This window comes from Salmo salar, chromosome ssa20, assembly GCF_905237065.1.
Source record: "Salmo salar chromosome ssa20, Ssal_v3.1, whole genome shotgun sequence".
Classification (NCBI taxonomy): Eukaryota; Metazoa; Chordata; class Actinopteri; order Salmoniformes; family Salmonidae; genus Salmo; species Salmo salar.
Window position 1 is genome coordinate 49,625,203 of NC_059461.1, and position 19,892 is coordinate 49,645,094.

The 19,892-nt window shown below is 43.5% G+C and overlaps 1 protein-coding gene across 3 annotated transcripts; it reads left to right on the plus strand.

Annotated features, from left to right (window-relative positions):
- The first annotated feature begins 2,538 nt into the window (after positions 1-2,538).
- LOC123729265 (transmembrane protease serine 4) lies at positions 2,539-19,759 on the plus strand. 3 transcript variants are annotated; one of them, XM_045703566.1, is made up of 13 exons: positions 2,539-2,854; positions 12,212-12,266; positions 12,423-12,566; positions 12,963-13,115; positions 13,413-13,539; positions 13,670-13,789; positions 14,720-14,763; positions 15,150-15,312; positions 15,542-15,708; positions 16,112-16,207; positions 16,347-16,489; positions 18,288-18,437; positions 18,611-19,759. In XM_045703566.1, the coding sequence occupies exons 3-13, from the start codon at positions 12,455-12,457 to the stop codon at positions 18,620-18,622; spliced, it is 1,287 nt and encodes a 428-aa protein (XP_045559522.1). In that variant the 5' UTR covers positions 2,539-2,854; positions 12,212-12,266; positions 12,423-12,454; the 3' UTR covers positions 18,623-19,759. The 3 variants fall into 3 exon arrangements, with proteins under 3 accessions (XP_045559522.1, XP_045559521.1, XP_045559523.1); XM_045703565.1 differs by lacking the exon at positions 2,539-2,854 and adding an exon at positions 7,461-8,033; XM_045703567.1 differs by lacking the exon at positions 2,539-2,854 and adding an exon at positions 9,821-10,761.
- The last annotated feature ends 133 nt before the right edge of the window (positions 19,760-19,892 follow it).

Here is a 19,892-nt window from a genome sequence, read left to right on the forward strand (position 1 = left end):
AATGAAAAATCAAAAACAGGTTTGTAGACATTTTTGCAAATGTATAAAAAAAACAACTGAAAAATCACATTTACATAAGTATTGACCCTACACTCAGTACTTTGTTGAAGCATCTTTGGCAGCGATTACATCCTCAAGTCTTCTGTGGTATGACGCTACAAGCTTGGCACACCTGTATTTGGTGAGTTTCTCAACACTGGGGCCCCTCAGGGGTGTGTACTTAATCCCTTCCTGTACTCCCTGTTCACCCAAGACTGTGTGGCCAAACACAACTCCAACACCATCATTAAGTTTGCTGACAACACAGCAGTGGTAGGCCTGATCACCGACAATGATGAAACAGCCTATAGGGAGGAGTTTAGAGAACTGGCAGTGTGGTGCCAGGACAACAACCTCTCCCTCAATGTGAGCAAGAAAAAGGAGCTGATCATGGACTACAGGAAAAGGAGGGCCGAACAGGCCCCTATTAACATCACGGGGCTGTAGTGGAGCGGGTCGAAAGTTTCAAGTTCCTTTGAGTCCACATCACCGACGAATGATCATGGTCCAAACACACCAAGACAGTCGTGAAGAGGGCACGACAAAACCTTTTCCCCCTCAGGAGACTGAAAAGATTTGGCATGGGTCCCCGGGTCCTCAAAACGTTCTACAGTTGCTCCATCGAGAGCATCCTGACCGGTTGCATCACCGTCTGGTATTTCAATGGCTCGACATCTGACCATAAGGCACTACGTAGTGCGTACGGCCCAGTACATCACTGGGGCCAAGCTTCCTGCCATCCAGGACCTATATAATACGAGGTGTCAGAGGAAAGCCCATAAAATCGTCAGAGACTCCAGTCACCCAAGTCATAGACTGTTTTCTTTGCTACCACATGGCAAGCGGTACCGGAGCGCCAAGTCTAGGACCAAAAGGCCTCTTAACAGCTTCTTCACCCAACCAATAAGACTGCTGAACAATTAATTAAATGGCCACCGGACTATTTACATTGACCCCCCCATTTGTTTTGCACACCGCTGCTACTCGCTGTTTATTATCTACAAATAGTCAATTCACCCCTACCTACATGTACAAATTACCTCGACTAACCTGTATCCCCACACACTGACTCTGTACCGGTACCCCCTGTATATAGCCTTGTTATTGTTATTTTACTGCGTTACTTTTTATTATTATTTTTTACTTTAGTCTATTTGGTAAATATTTTCTTAACTCTTCTTGAACTGCACTGTTGGTTAAGTGCTTGTAAGTAAGCATTTCACAGTAAGGGCTACACTTGTTGTATTCGGTGCATGTGACAAAGTTTGATTTGATTTGATTTCTCCCATTCTTCTCTGCAGATCCTTTCACACTCTGTAAGTTTGGATGAAAAGCGTCACTGCACAGTTATTTTCAGGTCTCTCCAGAGATATTCGAATGGGTTCAAGTCCGGCCTCTGGCTGGGCCATTCAAGGACATTCAGAGACTTGTCCCAAAGCCACTCCTGCGTTGTCTTGGGTGTGTGCTTAGGGTCATTGCCCTGTTGGAAGGTGAATCTTCACCCCAGTCTGAGGTCCTGAGCACTCTGGAGCTGGTTTTCATGAAGGATCTCACTGTACTTTGCTCTATTCATCTTTCCATCAATCCTGACTAGTCTCCCAGTCTCTGAAAAACATCCCCACATCATGATGCTGCCACCACCATGCTTCACCGTAGGGATGGTGCCAGGTTTCCTTCAGACGTCGCTCTTGGCATTCAGGCCAAAGAGTTCAATATTGGTTTCATCAGACCAGAGAATCTTGTTTCTCATGGTCTGAGAGTCCTTTAGGTGCCTTTTGGCAAACTCCAATGGGCTGTCATGTGACACAATCCTGTCTCGGAGCTCTACGGACAAATAATTCAACCTCATGGCTTGGTTTTTGCTCTGACATGCACTGTCAACTATGGGACCTTATATAGACAGGTGTGAGCCTTTCCAAATCATCCAATCAATTGAATTTACCACAGGTGGACTCCAATCAAGTTGTAGAAACATCTCAAGGATGATCAATGGAAACAGGATGCACCTGAGCTCAGTTTTGAGTCTCATAGCAAAGGGTCTGAATACTTATGTAAATAAGGCATTTCTGTTTTTAATTTTTAATAAATGTGCAAAAATTTCTAAAAACCATTATGGTTTGTCATTATGGGGAATTGTGTGTAGATTAATGAGCCAAAAAATATATTTGATCCATTTTAGAACATGGCTGTAGCGTAACAAAATGTGGAAAAGGGGAAGGGGTCTGAATACTTTCCGAATGCACTTTATATAACACACAAAGTCCTATGTTATCTATTTTATGATGTTAAATAACATGAATACTATCATTACAGAGCATAATTTTCCCTGAACTGTTCCCTTATATTGAATACCTTTAGCACACAGACACAGGTGGTATGTAATGTGAGAGTGAGGCGACACAACACACTGACCAGAAACTAGTCTGAATATGTTAATCATTTCCCTGGACTCATTCTCATTCAACCAAGCCAAAAACATAAATAAACAGAGGAATAGAGAAGTGGGATCACATAAAATGAATACTGTGAAGGCTGCTCCCTAGGGAGGCAGGCTTGAGCAACACTTCAAACAGAGAGGGAAGGAAGCAGGAAGAGAGGGTAGATTCTGGGATTGAAAAGTTGTGTATTTAACAGTGTAGGGACAGAGGGAAAGGCAACCATACTCAAAGCTCACACCTACCTCTGCAGTCTTACTATAAGGATCCAGGTTGATCGCTGAAGACCACCAGGCAAACACTGACCCCAACAACCAGAGACCACCTGATCAGGACTGAGGGTAAAGGACTGACAGGCAACAGGGACTGGTTAACCTCATGTAAGTGACACATTTTGGTCATGTTAATGTTGTCACATCTTCTATTGTTGAGTATGCTAGTGTTATGAAATGATGTGGGGGGCACCATTGCTTGTGCAGACTGGACCTTCTGTCTACATGACAGTCTTGAGATTGAACGAGCTGTTACACAGCATCCAAGGGGTTAAACGGTTGTTGAACCTCATCACGTTTGGTGTGTCTGTTTAACAGAAGCCAGGCCAGATCGCTAATATTATCCGCAGTAATAGGTTGGTCAATGCCCCCTTTCAAAATGAGCTTGCAATTCGATCTAAGATACTGTTTGTGAGATACTCAAGGTTGGGCATTGTGTTTATTGGGATACAACAATAAACAACTCCACAGATTTAACTAGAGCACCGAGGGTAACATTAGTTCAGCTGTATCAGTATGGTTAATATTTAACCCATCTCAGACAGTTCAGTAGAGACTATGCGTACATATTGTACTTGAAAAATGCACCCCAGCGCCCCACGAATCGACCTCATGGAAAGTGTGTCTGTTGTGATGGAGAGGGGATTTTTGACAGTGAAAGGAGCTGTAGTTTGACACTGTCAGATTGTGTCACTGCTGTAGTTCAAATCTCTATTTTATTCCTTCACACGTTTTACGAATCCCTAACTCACTATCTCAGTCTCCCTCCTTCCACACTCTCTTTTTCAGTGTCTGAACATTTTAATCACATAGGTGGGTGACAATAACATGGACAATTAATGGTGATATGTTGATTACACTGTACTGTGTATCACCCATTTGTTATCTATTGTTGACATGGCCCAGTGTCGTCCGGGTTATGGTTTGGCCGGGTTAGGCCGTCATTGTAAATAAGAATTTGTTCTTAAAAACTTAATTAGGCTAGGGGGCACTATTTTCACCTCCGGATGAAAGCGTGCCCAAAGTAAACTGCCTGCTACTCAGGCCCAGAAGCTAGGATATGCATATATTTGGATAGAAAACACTCTAAAGTTTCCAAAACGGTTAAAATAATGTCTGTGAGTATAACAGAACTGATATGTCAGGCGAAAACCTGAAGAAAATCCATCCAGGAAGTGCTATTATTTTGAAATGGCTGTTGAAAGCCTATCCACCATACAAAGACTTATGACCCAGTTCACAATCCCTATGGCTTCCACTACATGTGGCCAGTCTTTAGCCATTGTTTCAGGCTTTTACTCTAAAAAATGAGGGAGAAACACCACTTTTAATGAGAGGACACTGGAAATTTCCAGACATGAGTCCTGCGCGTGACCGGGAGCGTGCCTTTCTTGTTTTTCCTTTTCTATTGACGAAGCTATTGTCCGGTTGAAATATGATCGATTATTTATGACAAAAACAACCTGAGGATTGATTATAAACATTGTTTGACATGTTTCTACCAACTTTTATAGTACTTTTTAGATTTTTCGTCTGCCTGCTGTGACAATGCTTTGTTCCAATGGATTACTGAACAAAATGCACTAACAAAACGAAGGTTTTTGGACATAAAAAGGGACTTTATCGAACATGGAGTCTTGGGAGCGCAACCATATGAAGATCATCAAAGGTCAGTGATACATTTTATCGCTATTTCTGACTTTTGCTACTCCTCTACTTGAGTTGTTACTGTTTGTAATGATTTGTCTGCTGGGCGCTGTCCTCAGATAATCACATGGTTTGCTTTCGCCGTAAAGCCTTTTTGAAATCTGACACAGCGGTTGGATTAACAAGAAGTTTATCTTTAAGCTGATGTATAACACTTGTAACCTTTATGTATGTTTATTATGAGAATTTCTGTTTTGTTGAGTTTCACGCTCTGCAATTTCACCGGATGTTGTTTGAGACAGTAGATTACTGAACAAAACTTGTTAACAAAACAGAGGTTTTTGGATATATAGAGGGACTTTATCGAACAAAACAAACATTTATTGGGTAACTGGGAGTCTTGTGAGTGTAACCATATGAAGATCATCAAAGGTAAGTGATTAGTTTTATCGCTATTTCTGACTTTTGTTACTCCTCTACTTGGTTGGTTACTGTTTGTAATGATTTGTCTGCTGGGCGCTGTTCTCAGATAATCGCATGGTTTGCTTTCGTCGTAAAGTATTTTGGAAATCTGACACGGCGGCTGGATTAACAACAAGATAAGCTTTATTTTTATGTATTTTACTTGTGATTTTATGAAAGTTAAATATTTATAGTAATTTAATTTGAATTTGGCGCTCTGCAATTTCACCGGATGTTGGCCAGGTGGGACGGTAGTTAAATAAAGGTTAAATAAAATTAATATTATGTATTAATGTATTATTCAATAGATATCTTGGCAGGGAGTCAGGATCATTAAAGGAGGCCATGCCCTAGTGAACTTTAAAACCAATAGAAATCTCGGGAACTGCATTACTTCCTCATTCTGAAGAGGGAAGAAGTAGTGTGGTGAGAGGGTCAGGGGTCACAGCTCTTAACAATTTGGATCATCATAGAGGACCAATCTCTTTTATCCTGTCCTCTCTTTATCTCTTGCTACCTCTCCCATAACCTCTCTATAGTGCTCGGACAATACAAAACCACATAGGTTCTGCAAAGTAAACCAGGCAATTTGCACATACATAGACTGTTTTTACTGTGTTGACTACATTGTATACCTCCGGTATACCTCCTCTATCCTATTTAATCCAAAGCCACAGATCTTTATTGAAGTAAGAGATCATTTGTTACTAGCTCAATAATGTCTAGCAATTCAGCATGGTTCAGAACTGGCTCATAGGAAAGTAGGTTATTGAGTTATGAATCATTTACAGTATGTAATGGAGCCGTTAGTTGAAATCAAAGAGAAGTGGACCTACTGTATTGTTGACCATTGACTGGAAGGAAGGAAATGTTGAGAATCCAGTACAAGGAAACTGCCCGATTCTTTACTCCACTGGCACAATTCAAACATTTACAGGAAGTTCCCCCATGTACCACATATAGCCTGAGGGGTGGGGGGATATTTTATCAATGTAATGGCTTTCGTCGTAATGAGAAGGGGACCAAAACGCAGCGTGGTAAGTGCTCATATTTATTACTATAATGAAACACTTAAACACTTAAACACTACGCTCCGGTTCAGGGCGTAGCCCCCGCTCCGCCCGCTGATCCCTTTGCTCTTGTTCCACTGGACCGTGGATCCTCACCGGAGGCTCTGGACTGCAGACCGCCGCTGGAGACTCTGGACTGCAGACCGCCGCTGGAGACTCTGGACTGCAGACCGCCGCTGGAGACTCTGGACTGCAGACCGCCGCTGGAGACTTTGGACTGCAGACTGTCGCTGGAGACTCTGGACTACAGACCGTCTCAGGAGGTTCCGGACTGTAGACCGTCTCAGGAGGTTCCGGACTGTAGACCGTCTCAGGAGGTTCCGGACTGTAGACCGTCTCAGGAGGTTCCGGACTGTAGACCGTCTCAGGAGGTTCCGGACTGGGGACCGTCGCTGCAGGCTCCATGCCATGGATCATCACTGCAGGCTGGGTGCCATGGATCATCACTGGAGGCTCCGGGCCATGGATTATCACTGGAGGCTTCTTACGTGGAGCCGGAACAGGTCTCACCGGACTAGGGAACGTCGCTGGAGACCGGGTGCACAGAGCAGGCATAGGGTATACTGGGCCATGTAGGCGCACTGGCGACACAGTGCGTAGAACTGGCGCAGGATATACTGGGCCGTGGAGGCGCACTGGAGGTCTGGAGCTTATGGCTGGCACAATCCTTCCTGGCTGAATGCTCAGTTTAGCCCGGCAAATGCGGGGCGCAGGCACAGAGCGCACCGGGCTATGAATGCGCACCGGAGATACGGTACGCATCACCACATAACATGGTGACTGACTGTTCACCTGCTCCCCACGGATCCCTGCTCCTCCTGGGCATGCTGCTTGGTCCGTTTTTGGTGCATAGTTCTGTAATGGCTTTCATCGTAATAAGAAGGGGACCAAAACGCAGTGTGGTATGCGCTCATATTTATTACTATAATGAAACACTTAAACAAAGAAACAAAACGAAAGCAAACAGTTCCGTCAGGCAACAGACAACTAAACGGAAAACAACTACCCACAAAACCAGGTGGGAAAAAGGCTGCCTAAGTATGATTCCCAATCAGAGACAAAGATAGACAGCTGCCTCTGATTGGAAACCATACCTGGCCAAAACATAGAAATATAATGACATAGAATGCCCACCCCACACCCTGACCTAACAAAATAGAGAAATACACCGTCTCTCTCAGGTCAGGGTGTGACAATCAAGCTTTTAGCAATATGATTGTCAAATCCCCTAGTGAGGAGGGTTTCAAAAAAGAGGAGTTACAGTATAAACAAGTTTTTGTCCCAAAATATTATTGTGATCATGTATCCATTCCTGGGTTAAGAAGCATATGTCCTCTGGCTCAGAGAGAAACGCCAGACTGGAGCTCCAACTGTAACCAACATGACAGGACTGGCCCACGACCTGACCTGAAGGCATCTCACTACACAAACAGGTGTTCGTGTTTGAAGGTGTGTGTGTTCGAGCGTGCGTGCGTGTGTGCGTGTGTGTGTTTGCCAGTCTGTGCTCGTGTGACTGTTCCTGTGTGTGTGTTTTTTTTCATACATACATGAACGAGAGGTAGAAGAACAGAAAAAGACAGAGCTAGAGCTACAAAGATCCACCGAATCAGGAAAGGCCGTTTGTGGGAGGAGAGAGAGAGAGGAAGTATGCAGGTAGAGAGACCAAGGCATTAGGTGTCCTATTACAGATACTAGTTTGGTGTTGTTTTGTCAGCAGGGGCTGGGTCATTCACAACAAATCCATGTGGATTTCAGCAGCACGGATACACACAGAAACACACCGGCAGTCATTAATAAAGCAGCAGATTTTTACAGCAGCAGGACAAGTTAGGCGGCCTGCATGATAGATTACCTTTCACTGCCTGTGAATTGAGGGACAACGAATAGGGTACGAGAAGGGTGAGAGAGAAAGATAAAGGGAGGGAGAAAGAGGGAGACAGAAGGGAGAATAACCATACGGACCGGCACAGAGTTGTGAGAGGTAGAACTTCAAAAGTGGAGGGAGAGACTGTTGAAGGGAGTTTGACTTGCTCCAGAGACCGAAGGACAGTGCATCCTCTATATCCTGTGATCTGGGCCAGCTGAGAGGGGACTTCTGCACCATGAATGTGAGTAGAGATGGAGACTACAGTCTGGGAAAATAGGGGAACAGGCTATTCACTTGTGGAGTATTATTGATCACCTGTCACTCAGCTCTTTCTGTGGACTCGTACAGTAGTGGTTAACAGGTTCACAGTGATGAGACTTTAGGGAAAACAAATGGGATAACATGCCCATGTTTACCTGTGTATAAATGTGCGGTCTGTGTGTTTAGTGAACAATTGTTATACATGCAAATAGTCCCTTGCAAAGTACTACCATGTTAAAGTATTACTGTGTTTCTGCTGACAATATCACATTTTTGTGAGTTCTACACTACCAGTCAAACGTTTTATAACACCTACTCATTCAAAGGTTTTACAGTGTAGAATAATAGTGAAGATATCAAAACTATGAAATAACACATATGGAATCATGTAGTAACCAAAATATTGTTCAAAGTTCATTTGTAGAATTACTTTCCTTCTTAACGCGTTTGAGCCTATCAGTTGTGTTGTGACAAGGTAGGGGAGTATACAGAAGGTAGCCCTATCTGGTAAAAGACTAAGTCCATATTATGGCACGGACATCTCCAATAAGCAAAGAGAAACGACAGTCCATCATTACATTAAGACATGAAGGTCAGTCAATATGGAAAATGTGATGTTTTGATGTTTTCACTATTATTCTATAATGTAGAAAATTGAATGAGTTGGTGTTCTAAAACTTTTGACCGGTAGTGTAAAAGTGTGAAATAGACATAGATTAGGGTCCTTGTGATTGTACACATCTGTCGTTGGTGGCAAAAATGCTAAGTGACCAGTGATCAGTTTGTGTAGGAAACTGGTGTGCGTTTGTGTGTGTATGCCTGTGTGTGCTCATGCAAATCTGTGTTGTTGGAGATCCCTGCCTTTGATTACAACTCACGTGTAGCTTCTCTAAAGGTCTTTTTTGCTTTTTTAACATTTTTATTTTTTATTTTTGTTGCTTTTACCAGGTAAGTTGACTGAGAACACATTCTCATTTACAGCAACAACCTGGGGAATAGTTACAGGGGAGAGGAGTGGGATGAATGAGCCAATTGTAAGCTGGGGATGATTAGGTGACCGTATGAGGGCCAGATTGGGAATTTAGCCAGGACACCCGTTTCACGTCCCATCCAAAAGACGGCACCCTGCACAGGGCAATGTCCCCAATCACTGCCCTGGGATCGTTGGGATATTTGTTTTAGACCATAGGAAAGGGTGCATCCTTCTGGCCCTCCAACACCACTTCCAGCAGCATCTGGTCTCCCATCCAGGGTACAACCAGGACCAACCCTGCTAAGCTTCAGAAGCAAGCCAGCGGTGGTATGTAGGGTGGTAAGCTGCTGGCACTTTAAAATACAATCCACAATGAAAAGAGAGCACCTTTTTATACACTAAAGCGAAACATGCCGAGTGATTTTATCGGTTAAACCTTCTGTGACCCAGTTCTGCTTCCCAAGGTGCTTTCTCAATGCAAACTGGGTCTAGTCCCATTGTTCACTATCCTGCGTGGGCCAAACGACCTGAACACACCTCTGTCTCGCTGCCTCACACACGCATATACATTTGCATACCCCCTTCCCCACCCCCCCTCTCTGTGATTTTATTCCACCCCTGTTGTAAATTTATGCCAACTGTCTGTCAAAGTGAATTCTTGCACTGAGGTCATCATTGACATAGATTGTGTGATTCAGGTTCGGGTTGTGTCTCTGCCATTATATAATGATTTTTTTAGATATCTTGTTGCAAAGTAGGCGATCTTTAAATAATATATTTGAGCAAATGAATGTGTGCGGCCTGCAGTTAGCGACCTATAGTTTATGTGGTCTACAAATCACAAGGAGTCCCTATTTTCGATAGTTTGCTATGTACTGTATATTGCTGGTCAACTTTGATGAAACTTTGCAGGTATTTTGGCTATGTTTGGTACTGGTCAGTCAGCTGTCAGCCCCGAGATGTGTATAGTCACATTTCAAGTTGAACTGGCTGACCTTCCTCTTCTCCCACCTCTGTACTCTACCATCCATTCTTTCTTTCTCTCCTTCTCTCTTTGTAACCATATTTCCTTATCTCATAGCCTGCTCATATTGACCTAGATTAGTTCCTGTTTACAGTACATCTACGTGGAGAGTTCCACCACCCAGCAGCGTCTCCATGACTCATGCAAATCATACAGGATTTTTTTCTCTCGCTCTCTCTCTCTCTGTGTGTGTGTGTGTGTGTGTGTGTGCGTGCGTGTGTCATTCAAACGAACATTTACGTACGGTGAGCACTGTTCCCTCTAAATTGCGGGCGTTCGCTGCCGCGCAACTCCTGCAGGACTACCGCACATAAGAAATGCAATGCAGTGCAGAGACAGACCCAAGCGATTGAACTTCACTGAGTTCGCCCTATATTATAGATACACTTTTTTTCTGTGATCGAATCAACATTATATCAGACAATTTTAAAATCACCAAACCAGAACAAATTTCACTTTGCAAGATTGAGTCTTTGATTTTGTTGCAGGCAGAGCCGGAGCGCAATGTAGAATTATATTGGTGGGCGTAGCCCACGAGCGGTGTTTCAGTCACCAGCGAGTGAACGCGTTTTTCAGACCAGACCGCAAAGTGCACATTTCTTGATATTCTTTGCTAGTTAGCGAGTTATCGGCCCAGCCCTAGATGGGGAGTTACTGCTTCCGACAAAAGGTGTAGGCTACATGTCAAGCCGTATTTGAAAAGCCAGTCAGGTAAAAAGCTTACAGCATGTTTTGTTGTTTTTGCTTTAACACTATACAGCAGATTTTTTAAAATGTAGTTGGCTATTTGAATCAGCTGTGTAGTGTTAGGGCAAACAACACAATGTGCAACCAGGGGAGTGTCTTTAACTGTGTAGGATTGTAGTCAGTTAAATGAACAGTATATGTATATCTCACTTCCCCTTTTCTCTGAAGTTGTGGTTGTTTTGCTATTTTCTATGTTGCTAGAACCCTCTGTTTTAGTTTCCAATATTAGACCAGACTGTCTCCATGGAGAATACACAGGAAGACTTCATGCAGATGAAGGGATTTCACTCGCAACTGAATTATAAAAGTTAAATTACGGGACACATATATATATAAATCATTTTAAAATACCATTTGAGAAGTGCTATATATATATATTTTTAAATACCATTTGAGAATGGCTCACTACCATATTGCTTCATGTCAACACATACAGACAAGCCTTTGATTTTGGGTTATATTTAACAAACTTGAACCTGTTTTGTTTCTGCAATGGTAAATCTGTGAAACAAAAGCACTGACAACTTTAACTACAGAAGACCAACAGCAATTAAGCACTGTTTTTACCCAGCCACTAAGAGCCCTGTCCCTCACTATAGCCACCACCTGTCTTGTCCCTCCATACAGCATAACCCTCCATATCTGCGGGATGGTGTACTGTGTGGCGTTGTCCATGTTAGGACAGCCTCAGTCTCAAAAGGACTTGGGTTCACTGTTGCTGAGTGTGTCAGACGGAATAGCCGATACTGTAGATGCCTAACAGACAGTTTGAGACACCAGTCATTGGTATTTTGGGATGTTGTTGTTTTTGGTCGTGATGGCTGTTTCACCAGAGAGCAGGTTTCGTTCACTGAAGCTATGACTCATGACAGTTATGATGGCGGGTACCTGTGCTTGCTGTACACTTGAGTGATTCTATCATCATGAACACATTGTCATATAAAGATTAGAGAACAGTTTACCGAACGTGTCTTCTATAAAACAATAGATTTGTAAAGCTGGTGGGGCAGAGCTGTCAATTACATAACTTGAATGAAGGGGTTTATAGCGTGCGTGATTAGAATGCTGTGTATATAGCATGCTCCACCATTCAAGATCTATTGTCCTTTAATGGAGTGGAATAACGCAGTATAAAGCAACTACACATTGAGCAGAGTACCACACCTGAGGATGTGTCATACAACTATCTCTGTCTTTGTGTCAGATGGGCCTGGGAACTGTGCTCACAGCATTAGGCATGACAGTCACACACAACTTTGATGGGAAGCACACGGTTCCGTGTACGTGTGTTCTTCATCCAATCTGTCATGCCTCTAGACCCTAGAACCTCACAAACCTTTACATTGTGTCCCACGTTCTGCACCGAGCACAGTACAATCCCCTTTCTCTCATTCTGTCGTCTCTCTCTCCCCAGACTGACACCTGCCTCGCTGAAGAAAGCAATATACCATTAAATCCTAGGCAACAAGGTATGCCATTGTAGTGGAATTGATTAATTTTGCAATCATATTGTACAAGTATTACTTAATATGCAATAATATACTGTCCAACTATGCTTTAGTCGCATATATCTATGTTTTTAAATAACTACATAATCCGGATTGTTCTGTCTTCCTCTCCCCCAGTTGAAGTACAGCCTGGTAGGAAACGAAAGGTCATGACGGCTCTGAACTCCCAGAAAGAGAAGTCCTCGTCGAGGAAGAGGGTCCTGATCACTGTGTTGATGGTACTGGTAGTGCTGGGGATCGTGGCCATGGCTGGCTACTTCAGTGAGTCCAGCTTCGAAACCCATCATCTCTGCATTCCAGACGGCACCCTATTCCCTACATAGTGCTCTACTTTTGAACAGGGCCCATAAGGATCAAGAGTAGTGCAGTCAAAAGTAGTGCACTATGTTGGGCATAAGGTTGCCGTTTGGGACGCAAACCCACCTCTACACCCTCTCCTCCCCCTTAGCTAACACAAGACATACTAGTACTTCTCCCCTGTACAAATGCTCAATGATTCACAATGAAACCATAGCAACGTTATGGAATTTGATTCCACAAAAACTTTTGGGATTTTTTTTTTTAAAGTCAGCAAACAATATATTTTAATAACCTGTCCCTGTCTTCTGTACTCTCTCCTCCTTTCATCCCTCTTTCCCCTTTCCTTTCTGTCCTCAGTCGCGCAGCTGATCAACAGTAAGTACTTCTTCTGCTCCCGGTCGGTGAAGTTCATTCCCCTGGGCAAAGCGTGTGATGGGATGGCGGACTGTTCAGGAGGAGAGGACGAGCTCACCTGTGTGGCCAACATGACGGTCAACACTACCTTCCCAGGTAAACGCACACACACATACACACATGCACAAACACTCAAGCTTGCACACATGTACAAGCACACAGGTATGGACAGGTACTCACACACACCACTCCATCTATATATCTTTATACATCTGTCTCTGTGTCACTTCTATATGTTTAATCTCATTCTTATTCTCTCTCTTTTTTTCTCTCTCTCTCGGGCTCCTACTTTCCTTTTCCTGTCTCTCTCTATTTGTGATGCGCACCTCTGCGTCATCTCTCTCTCTCTCTCTCTCTCTCTCTCTCTGTGTCTCTCTCCATCTCTCTGTGCAGTGCGTCTGGTCTCTGAGCAGAGTGTTCTCCAGATCTACAGTGCCGGGACAGGATGGAGGAGTGTGTGTAGTGAGGACTGGACCCAGCAGCACACAGAGAAAGCCTGTCAACAGCTGGGCTACACCTAGTGGGTCTCCTCCCTCCCTAACTCACTCACTCCCTGCTCACCGAGCAGCTTAGCTACAGTTTCCCCTTAACATATTGAGCTTCTCTTAAACGTCTTGAAAATGTCTCTCTGTCTCCACGCGTTCCCACAGTAAACCCAACAGTAGTAGTATCTCAGTGCGGAACTTGTCCTCGTCCCTGAAGACAGGACCGTTCTCGGGGGTCAGGGTCGCAGCTGAAACCACCCCCATTTACCAGACTGTCATTGACCGGTAAGTATTAGAAGATGGGTCATATTGAGCCTGTTACTGTGGTGTTACTGTCTACTGTATTCTGATATTCACTCTGACACTTTCCAGCTATGAAAGGAGAACCGAAATGGATCAGTAAAAAATCTGCCTTGGTATCAATATGGTTGGATAATTGGATCGGTGCAGTAAATGGAGAATTGAAACAAGTCAAAATAAATGTTACCCACTTTGGGTACTACTGTCTGTACTTGTTTTATGATACTCGTCTTATTTTTAATTGTAAATAATAATCATTTGTTCTTAATTGACCTGCCTTGTAAAATAAAGCTCATATAAAAATAAATAAGTACATGACTATGTTGACCATGTCTGCATCACTGTCATACTGTTTACCATGCAGTGTTTGTGTTGGTTCACTCCCATCCTACTGCCACTGTTTGTAGTAAGATGGCAGTTTAGGCTCAGGCAGTTGTGACATGACGAATGGAATGCATAACCACCACTGATGACAGATGGGATGGCACCGCCCTGTCTGTTCACTCTAAAACAGCACCAGGCACTAGAAAAACAGATTAACTGTCCTCTTTTTTCCTCCTTCTGTCACCTTTTTTTGTCTCTACTTGTGATGTGCACCACTGCGTCATCTCTCTCTCTCTCGATGTGTATCTCTGACTGTCCTACTCTCTGTTTTTCTGACACAAACAATTTTGGAGTTTCTGTTCTTCCCCCATCCTTGTTTCTGTAATTAGAGGAAACAAGAAGTACGAGTATTTTATGTCTGACAGAATCTGAACCAACACTGAAGATTAACTCTGGAATCAGACTCTTTATTTACCTTTAATGTTTGGTAATGGTGTTTTGGGTGTATTTCTTTGCCTACAGCATATGTGATGTGTCTATATACCATGTGAATGTACTGTGTGTTGAATTCCCCTCTCTGTTTGATTCCAGCCAGGTGTGTAACTCAGAATCCGTGATCTCCCTGACCTGCTCCGGTAAGTTCTGCCTCTGATACCCCACCTCACACTCTGTCACCTCCCTATGCCCCTCTATTAGACTCCTCCACTCCGACTACTCATTGGGAAAATCATCCAAGTTCTCTAGGAGTTGAATTATACAGGAGAGTGAGACAGAAAGACTGAGCCTGGAGAATGCAGGCAAACTGGACAGGATCCAGGCAACAAGCCACTTTGTAATGGGTCAGCGGTAGCTTGAGTGTGTCACTTAACAGACAGGTAGCAACGCTAACTGCCAAAGGGCTACATTGAGTTCGCTTCCAGCGCTAATTCTACATTTTCTCGTCAAACCACCTTTGTGTGCTTTAGCACTTCACTAAACTCTTCAGTGGAACTAAACTCTCTTTCCCCTGTGTGTGTGTCAGACTGTGGAGAGCGGGGGCGATCGGACCGTATCGTGGGCGGTGTGGATGCGTCTATAGAAGACTGGCCGTGGCAGGTGAGCCTGCAGCAGAACGGACAACACACCTGTGGAGGGTCACTGGTGTCCTCACGCTGGGTCGTCACAGCAGCACACTGCTTCTCTGGGTCAGTACCACTGGACATCTAATACAAAATATATACATTGTAGAATATGTGTGAATATCTACTCTGGATATCTATAACTAGCTTAACCAGACATAAAATATCTAACTCTGACCATCCATGTGGAAAATCCCACAAGGTCTGCAATTGTATAATAGGCTTAAGCATCTGGTGATAGAGACCAAGGCCCTGCTGCTAACCCCTGTACCTCTTCTCTCTCCTGGTCCTACAGTAGTAAGAAGGAGCTGAGTCGCTGGCGGGTGGTGTCTGGCAGGACTTACATGGGCACCCTGGGAGGCTCATATGTAGACAGGATCATACTGAACGGAGATTACAATGCAGCCAGCAATGACTACGACCTGGCCATGATGAGGCTGACCGAGCCCATCACTGTAGGAAGTATGTCCCTTCCCCAACATTACATTTTAGCAACACACAGACTGTGGTACTGAATTTCCTGGACAATTCCAGTTTTCGCAAAGGCTAGACATAAGAAAAGCCCCACCTCCACCCATTCTGGTTTTGAATGACTTCCCATGAGGAACATTTCTCAGCCCTCTCAATAATGAATGCTACAGCATTACACAATGATATGGAAATGTGTATTTGTAAAAGCAGATTCTGGGAAGAGAGAATGCATTCAGGGTAGATTCTGACCTCTAGTGGCCAATTTATCAAACTGTCAATTTCAATGAGTTGGAACATGGGACGTCCCTCTAGGAAAATACTGTATATTTAGATTGTAGTCTGTGATGTATTTATGAGGAAGTAGATGTCAATAAAGTTCTGTTTCCTCCACCAGACTCTCGTCGGCCCGTGTGTTTGCCCCCTAAGAACCTGGGCCTGAAGGCAGGAGACTCTATGACGGTGACGGGCTGGGGCTACCTCCATGAGAAGGGTGAACATAAAACAAAAACTACCCTTCCTTTTCTTTCACCCTCTTCATCTCTATCCAACAAGCACATGTACTCAAATGTTAATAGTCGATTTCCCCTCTTCTCCTTCTCATCCCTCTGTCACCTTTTCTCTCCCCTCAGGTAAAGTGTCTCCTGTCCTCCAGAAGGCTATCATTCCCCTTATAGACAGTGATCAGTGCTCCAGTCCCAGTGTCTACGGTGACTCAATTACTCCCAGAATGCTTTGCGCTGGTTACCTGGAGGGCAAAGTGGATACATGTCAGGTACAGTGCCTTACAGAATTATTCATCCCCTTGGTGTTTTTCCCATTTTGTTGCATTACAAACTGTAATTTAAATTTATTTATATTTGGATTTCATATAATGGACATACACAAAATAGTCCAAATTGGTGAAGTGTAATGAAAAAAAAGACTAGTTTTAAAAAAACAACAACAAAAACAATAAATGGAAAAGTGGTGCGTGCAAATGTATTCAACCCCTTTACTATGAAGCCCCTAAATAAGATGTGGTGCAACCAATTACCTTCAGAAGTCACATAATTAGTTAAATAAAGTCCACCTGTGTGCAATCTAAGTGTCACATGATCTGTCAGATGATCTCAGTATATATACACCTGTTCTGAAAGGCCCCAGAGTCTGCAACACCGCTAAGGAAGGGGCACCACCAAGCAAGGTCAGGGACAAAGTTGTGGAGAAGTACAGATCAGGGTTGGGTTATAAAAATATATCGGAAACTTTGAACATCCCACGAAGCACCATTAAATCCATTATTAAAAAAAATGAAAGAATATGACACCACAATAAACCTGACAAGAGAGGGCCACCCACCAAAACTCACGGACCAGGCAAGGAGGGCATTAATCAGAGAGGCAACAAAGAGGCCAAAGATAAACCTGAAGGAGCTGCAAAGCTCCACAGTGGAGATTGGAGTATCTGTCCATAGGACCACTTTAAGCCGTACACTCCACAGAGCTGGGCTTTACGGAAGAGTGGCCAGAAAAAAAGCCATTGCTTAAAGAAAAGAAATTAACAAACACGTTTGGTGTTCGTCAAACGGCATGTGGGAGACTCCTCAAATATATGGAAGAAGATACTCTGATCAGATGAGACTAAAATGTAGCTTTTTGGCCATCAAGGAAAATGCTATGTCTGCCGCAAACCCAACACCTCTCATCCCCACAGTGAAGCATGGTGGTGGCAGCGTCATGCTGTGGGGATGTTTTTCATCGGCAGGCACTGGGAAACTGGTCAGAATTGAAGGAATGATGAATGGCGCTAAATACAGGGATATTCTTGAGGGAAACCTGTTTCAGTCTTCCAGAGATTTGAGACTGGGACAGAGGTTCACCTACCAGGAGGACCATGACCCTAAGCATACTGCTAAAGCAACACTCAAGTGGTTTAAGGGGAAACATTTAAATGTCTTAGAATGGCCTAGTCAAAGCCCAGACCTCAATCCAATTGAGAATCTGTGGTATGACTTAAAGATTACTGTACACCAGCGGAACCCATCCAACATGAAGGAGCTGGAGCAGTTTTGCCTTGAAGAATGGGCGAAAGTCCCAGTTGCTAGATGTGCCAAGCTAATAGAGACATACCCCAAGAGACTTGCAGCTGTAATTGCTGCAAAAGGTGGCTCTACAAAGTATTGACTTTGGGGAGGGTGAATAGTTATGCACGCTCAGGTTTTTTTGTTTCACAAAAAATATATTTTGCATCTTCAAAGTGGTAGTCATGTTGTGTAAATCAAATGATACAAACCCCCGAATAATCTATTTTAATTCCAGGTTGTAAGGCAACAAAATAGGAAAAATGCCAAGGGGGTGAATACTTTCGCAAGCCACTGTAAAGTAGAATGTTTGCTTTGAGAAAAACAGAAGAGAAACTAAGATAGCTTTTGGCGTGAATACATTCAATGCCTTGTCCTGTAAAAAAACAAATGGGAAGACCTTATAACACTTAATTGAATATAGAATATCCACCCTCATGTGGCCTTTGACATACGTGTATAGTGGGTAATTCCAGTGTACTTAATGCCACTGTTGGGTCATGTGTTGTAGGGAGACAGTGGGGGTCCTCTGGTGTACCTGTCAGAACAATGGCAGCTGGTGGGGGTGGTGAGCTGGGGCATCGGCTGTGCCAGAGAGGGTCAACCAGGTGTCTACTGCAACGTGGACGATATGCTCAACTGGATCCACACTGTCATGGAGGTATGTACGCTCACACAGGAGAGGTATGGAGCTAGTGTATTTTAAGAGTGTTTCTTTTGGCTTTGTACTGTGTAAAGTCTAGATGTTGTATGCTGCTGCCCTGAAAACCAAGACTAATAATAGTGTGTTTTACACTATATAATGGTTTGACCATGTGTACTTTATTGTTCTAGAAAAACCCTTGAAGCCTCAAAACATGACCAAAAGCCAATGCTCTATTGCGTTGGGTTATCCGAATGGGTTTCAGCGGATCTACATGGAGCTCCGTTATGGGAATAGAAAAGGAATCCTCTTCGAAGTGCAATTTAAAACACCTACAACAATACATAATTCAAACACACACACACACACACACACACACACACACACACACACACACACACACACACACACACACACACTCAGATAGACACGGACGCAAACACACGCACACACACAACACTCCTTCTTTACTATAACAGGTTATTTACGATGTGACTTGTGCCATTTTAGGTGTCTCAGGGACCACTGACGTGGTAGTGTAACACTGTCTCTGGAGTCAACAGTCGGTCTAGGGCTGCGTCCGAAATGGCAACCTTTTGCCTTTATAGTGCAATACTCTTGATCAGAACACTATGGTTCAAAGTAGTGCACTATCATGGGAATAGGGGGGCGTTTGGGACGAAGCCTGGGTTTTCCACATGGCTGAGTACTTTGAGACAGGACTCTCACCAAGTGCCTCTGCTGTCTTTATGTCAATGAGGTTTGCTAGGGGACCGCCATACCTACTGTACTTGACCACGTTTTATAAATGTAAAGTCATAATGTGACCACATCTTTGTGAGTATTGAAATGCATTGCACAATGTTCAACATGTTCACCCAACTTTCCATGGGTGAAATGTCTTAATGAAAATATATGTTGATGAAGTATATGTGCCATGCAGTTGAAAATTGCATTTTACCTCATGTTAAATGATCCTCAAGTACGGTGCGGTGACGTGAACCTTTCTTCATATTATATGTCATTGGAGGGGGCATTAGCCCCCTCGATTTACTGTGCATCCCGTCATGGATTCACTTTTACACTTTCAGGTGGTCAGACCTATTCACTGTGTGCCGACAGATTTCCAGTGGGCAATCGGAATAATCCTTACTTGCACTACATGTACAAGGTTCTAATTAATAGCGTGTCTTTTTTTTTAACATTGTGAACATTTTTGTGTTTCTTTAAATATTGTTTACTACGTAGAAATGGTTGTCTGTGTAAGATAGAAATATGTCTGTATTTGTTGGTATGTTTGATAAAGGGATGCCTGTGTTCAATAAATGATCAGATTTGGATTGGGATGAACTTTGAGTGATGGGATGTCTCGGCAGTGTCTGTTTCTACTGCCTAAACCCTGTATCAATGACATGGAAGCCTGTGTCTTCCAGGGTGCTACATAGGGAAGTTACAAGACCGTAGTAACAAAGT

Bases quoted from the DNA above. Each gene is read 5' to 3' on its own strand.
- LOC123729265 (XM_045703565.1), top strand. The intron at 13,116-13,412 runs GTAAACGCACAC...CTCTCTGTGCAG, and splicing joins GGTCAACACTACCTTCCCAG to TGCGTCTGGTCTCTGAGCAG. The intron at 15,313-15,541 runs GTCAGTACCACT...CTGGTCCTACAG, and splicing joins GCAGCACACTGCTTCTCTGG to TAGTAAGAAGGAGCTGAGTC.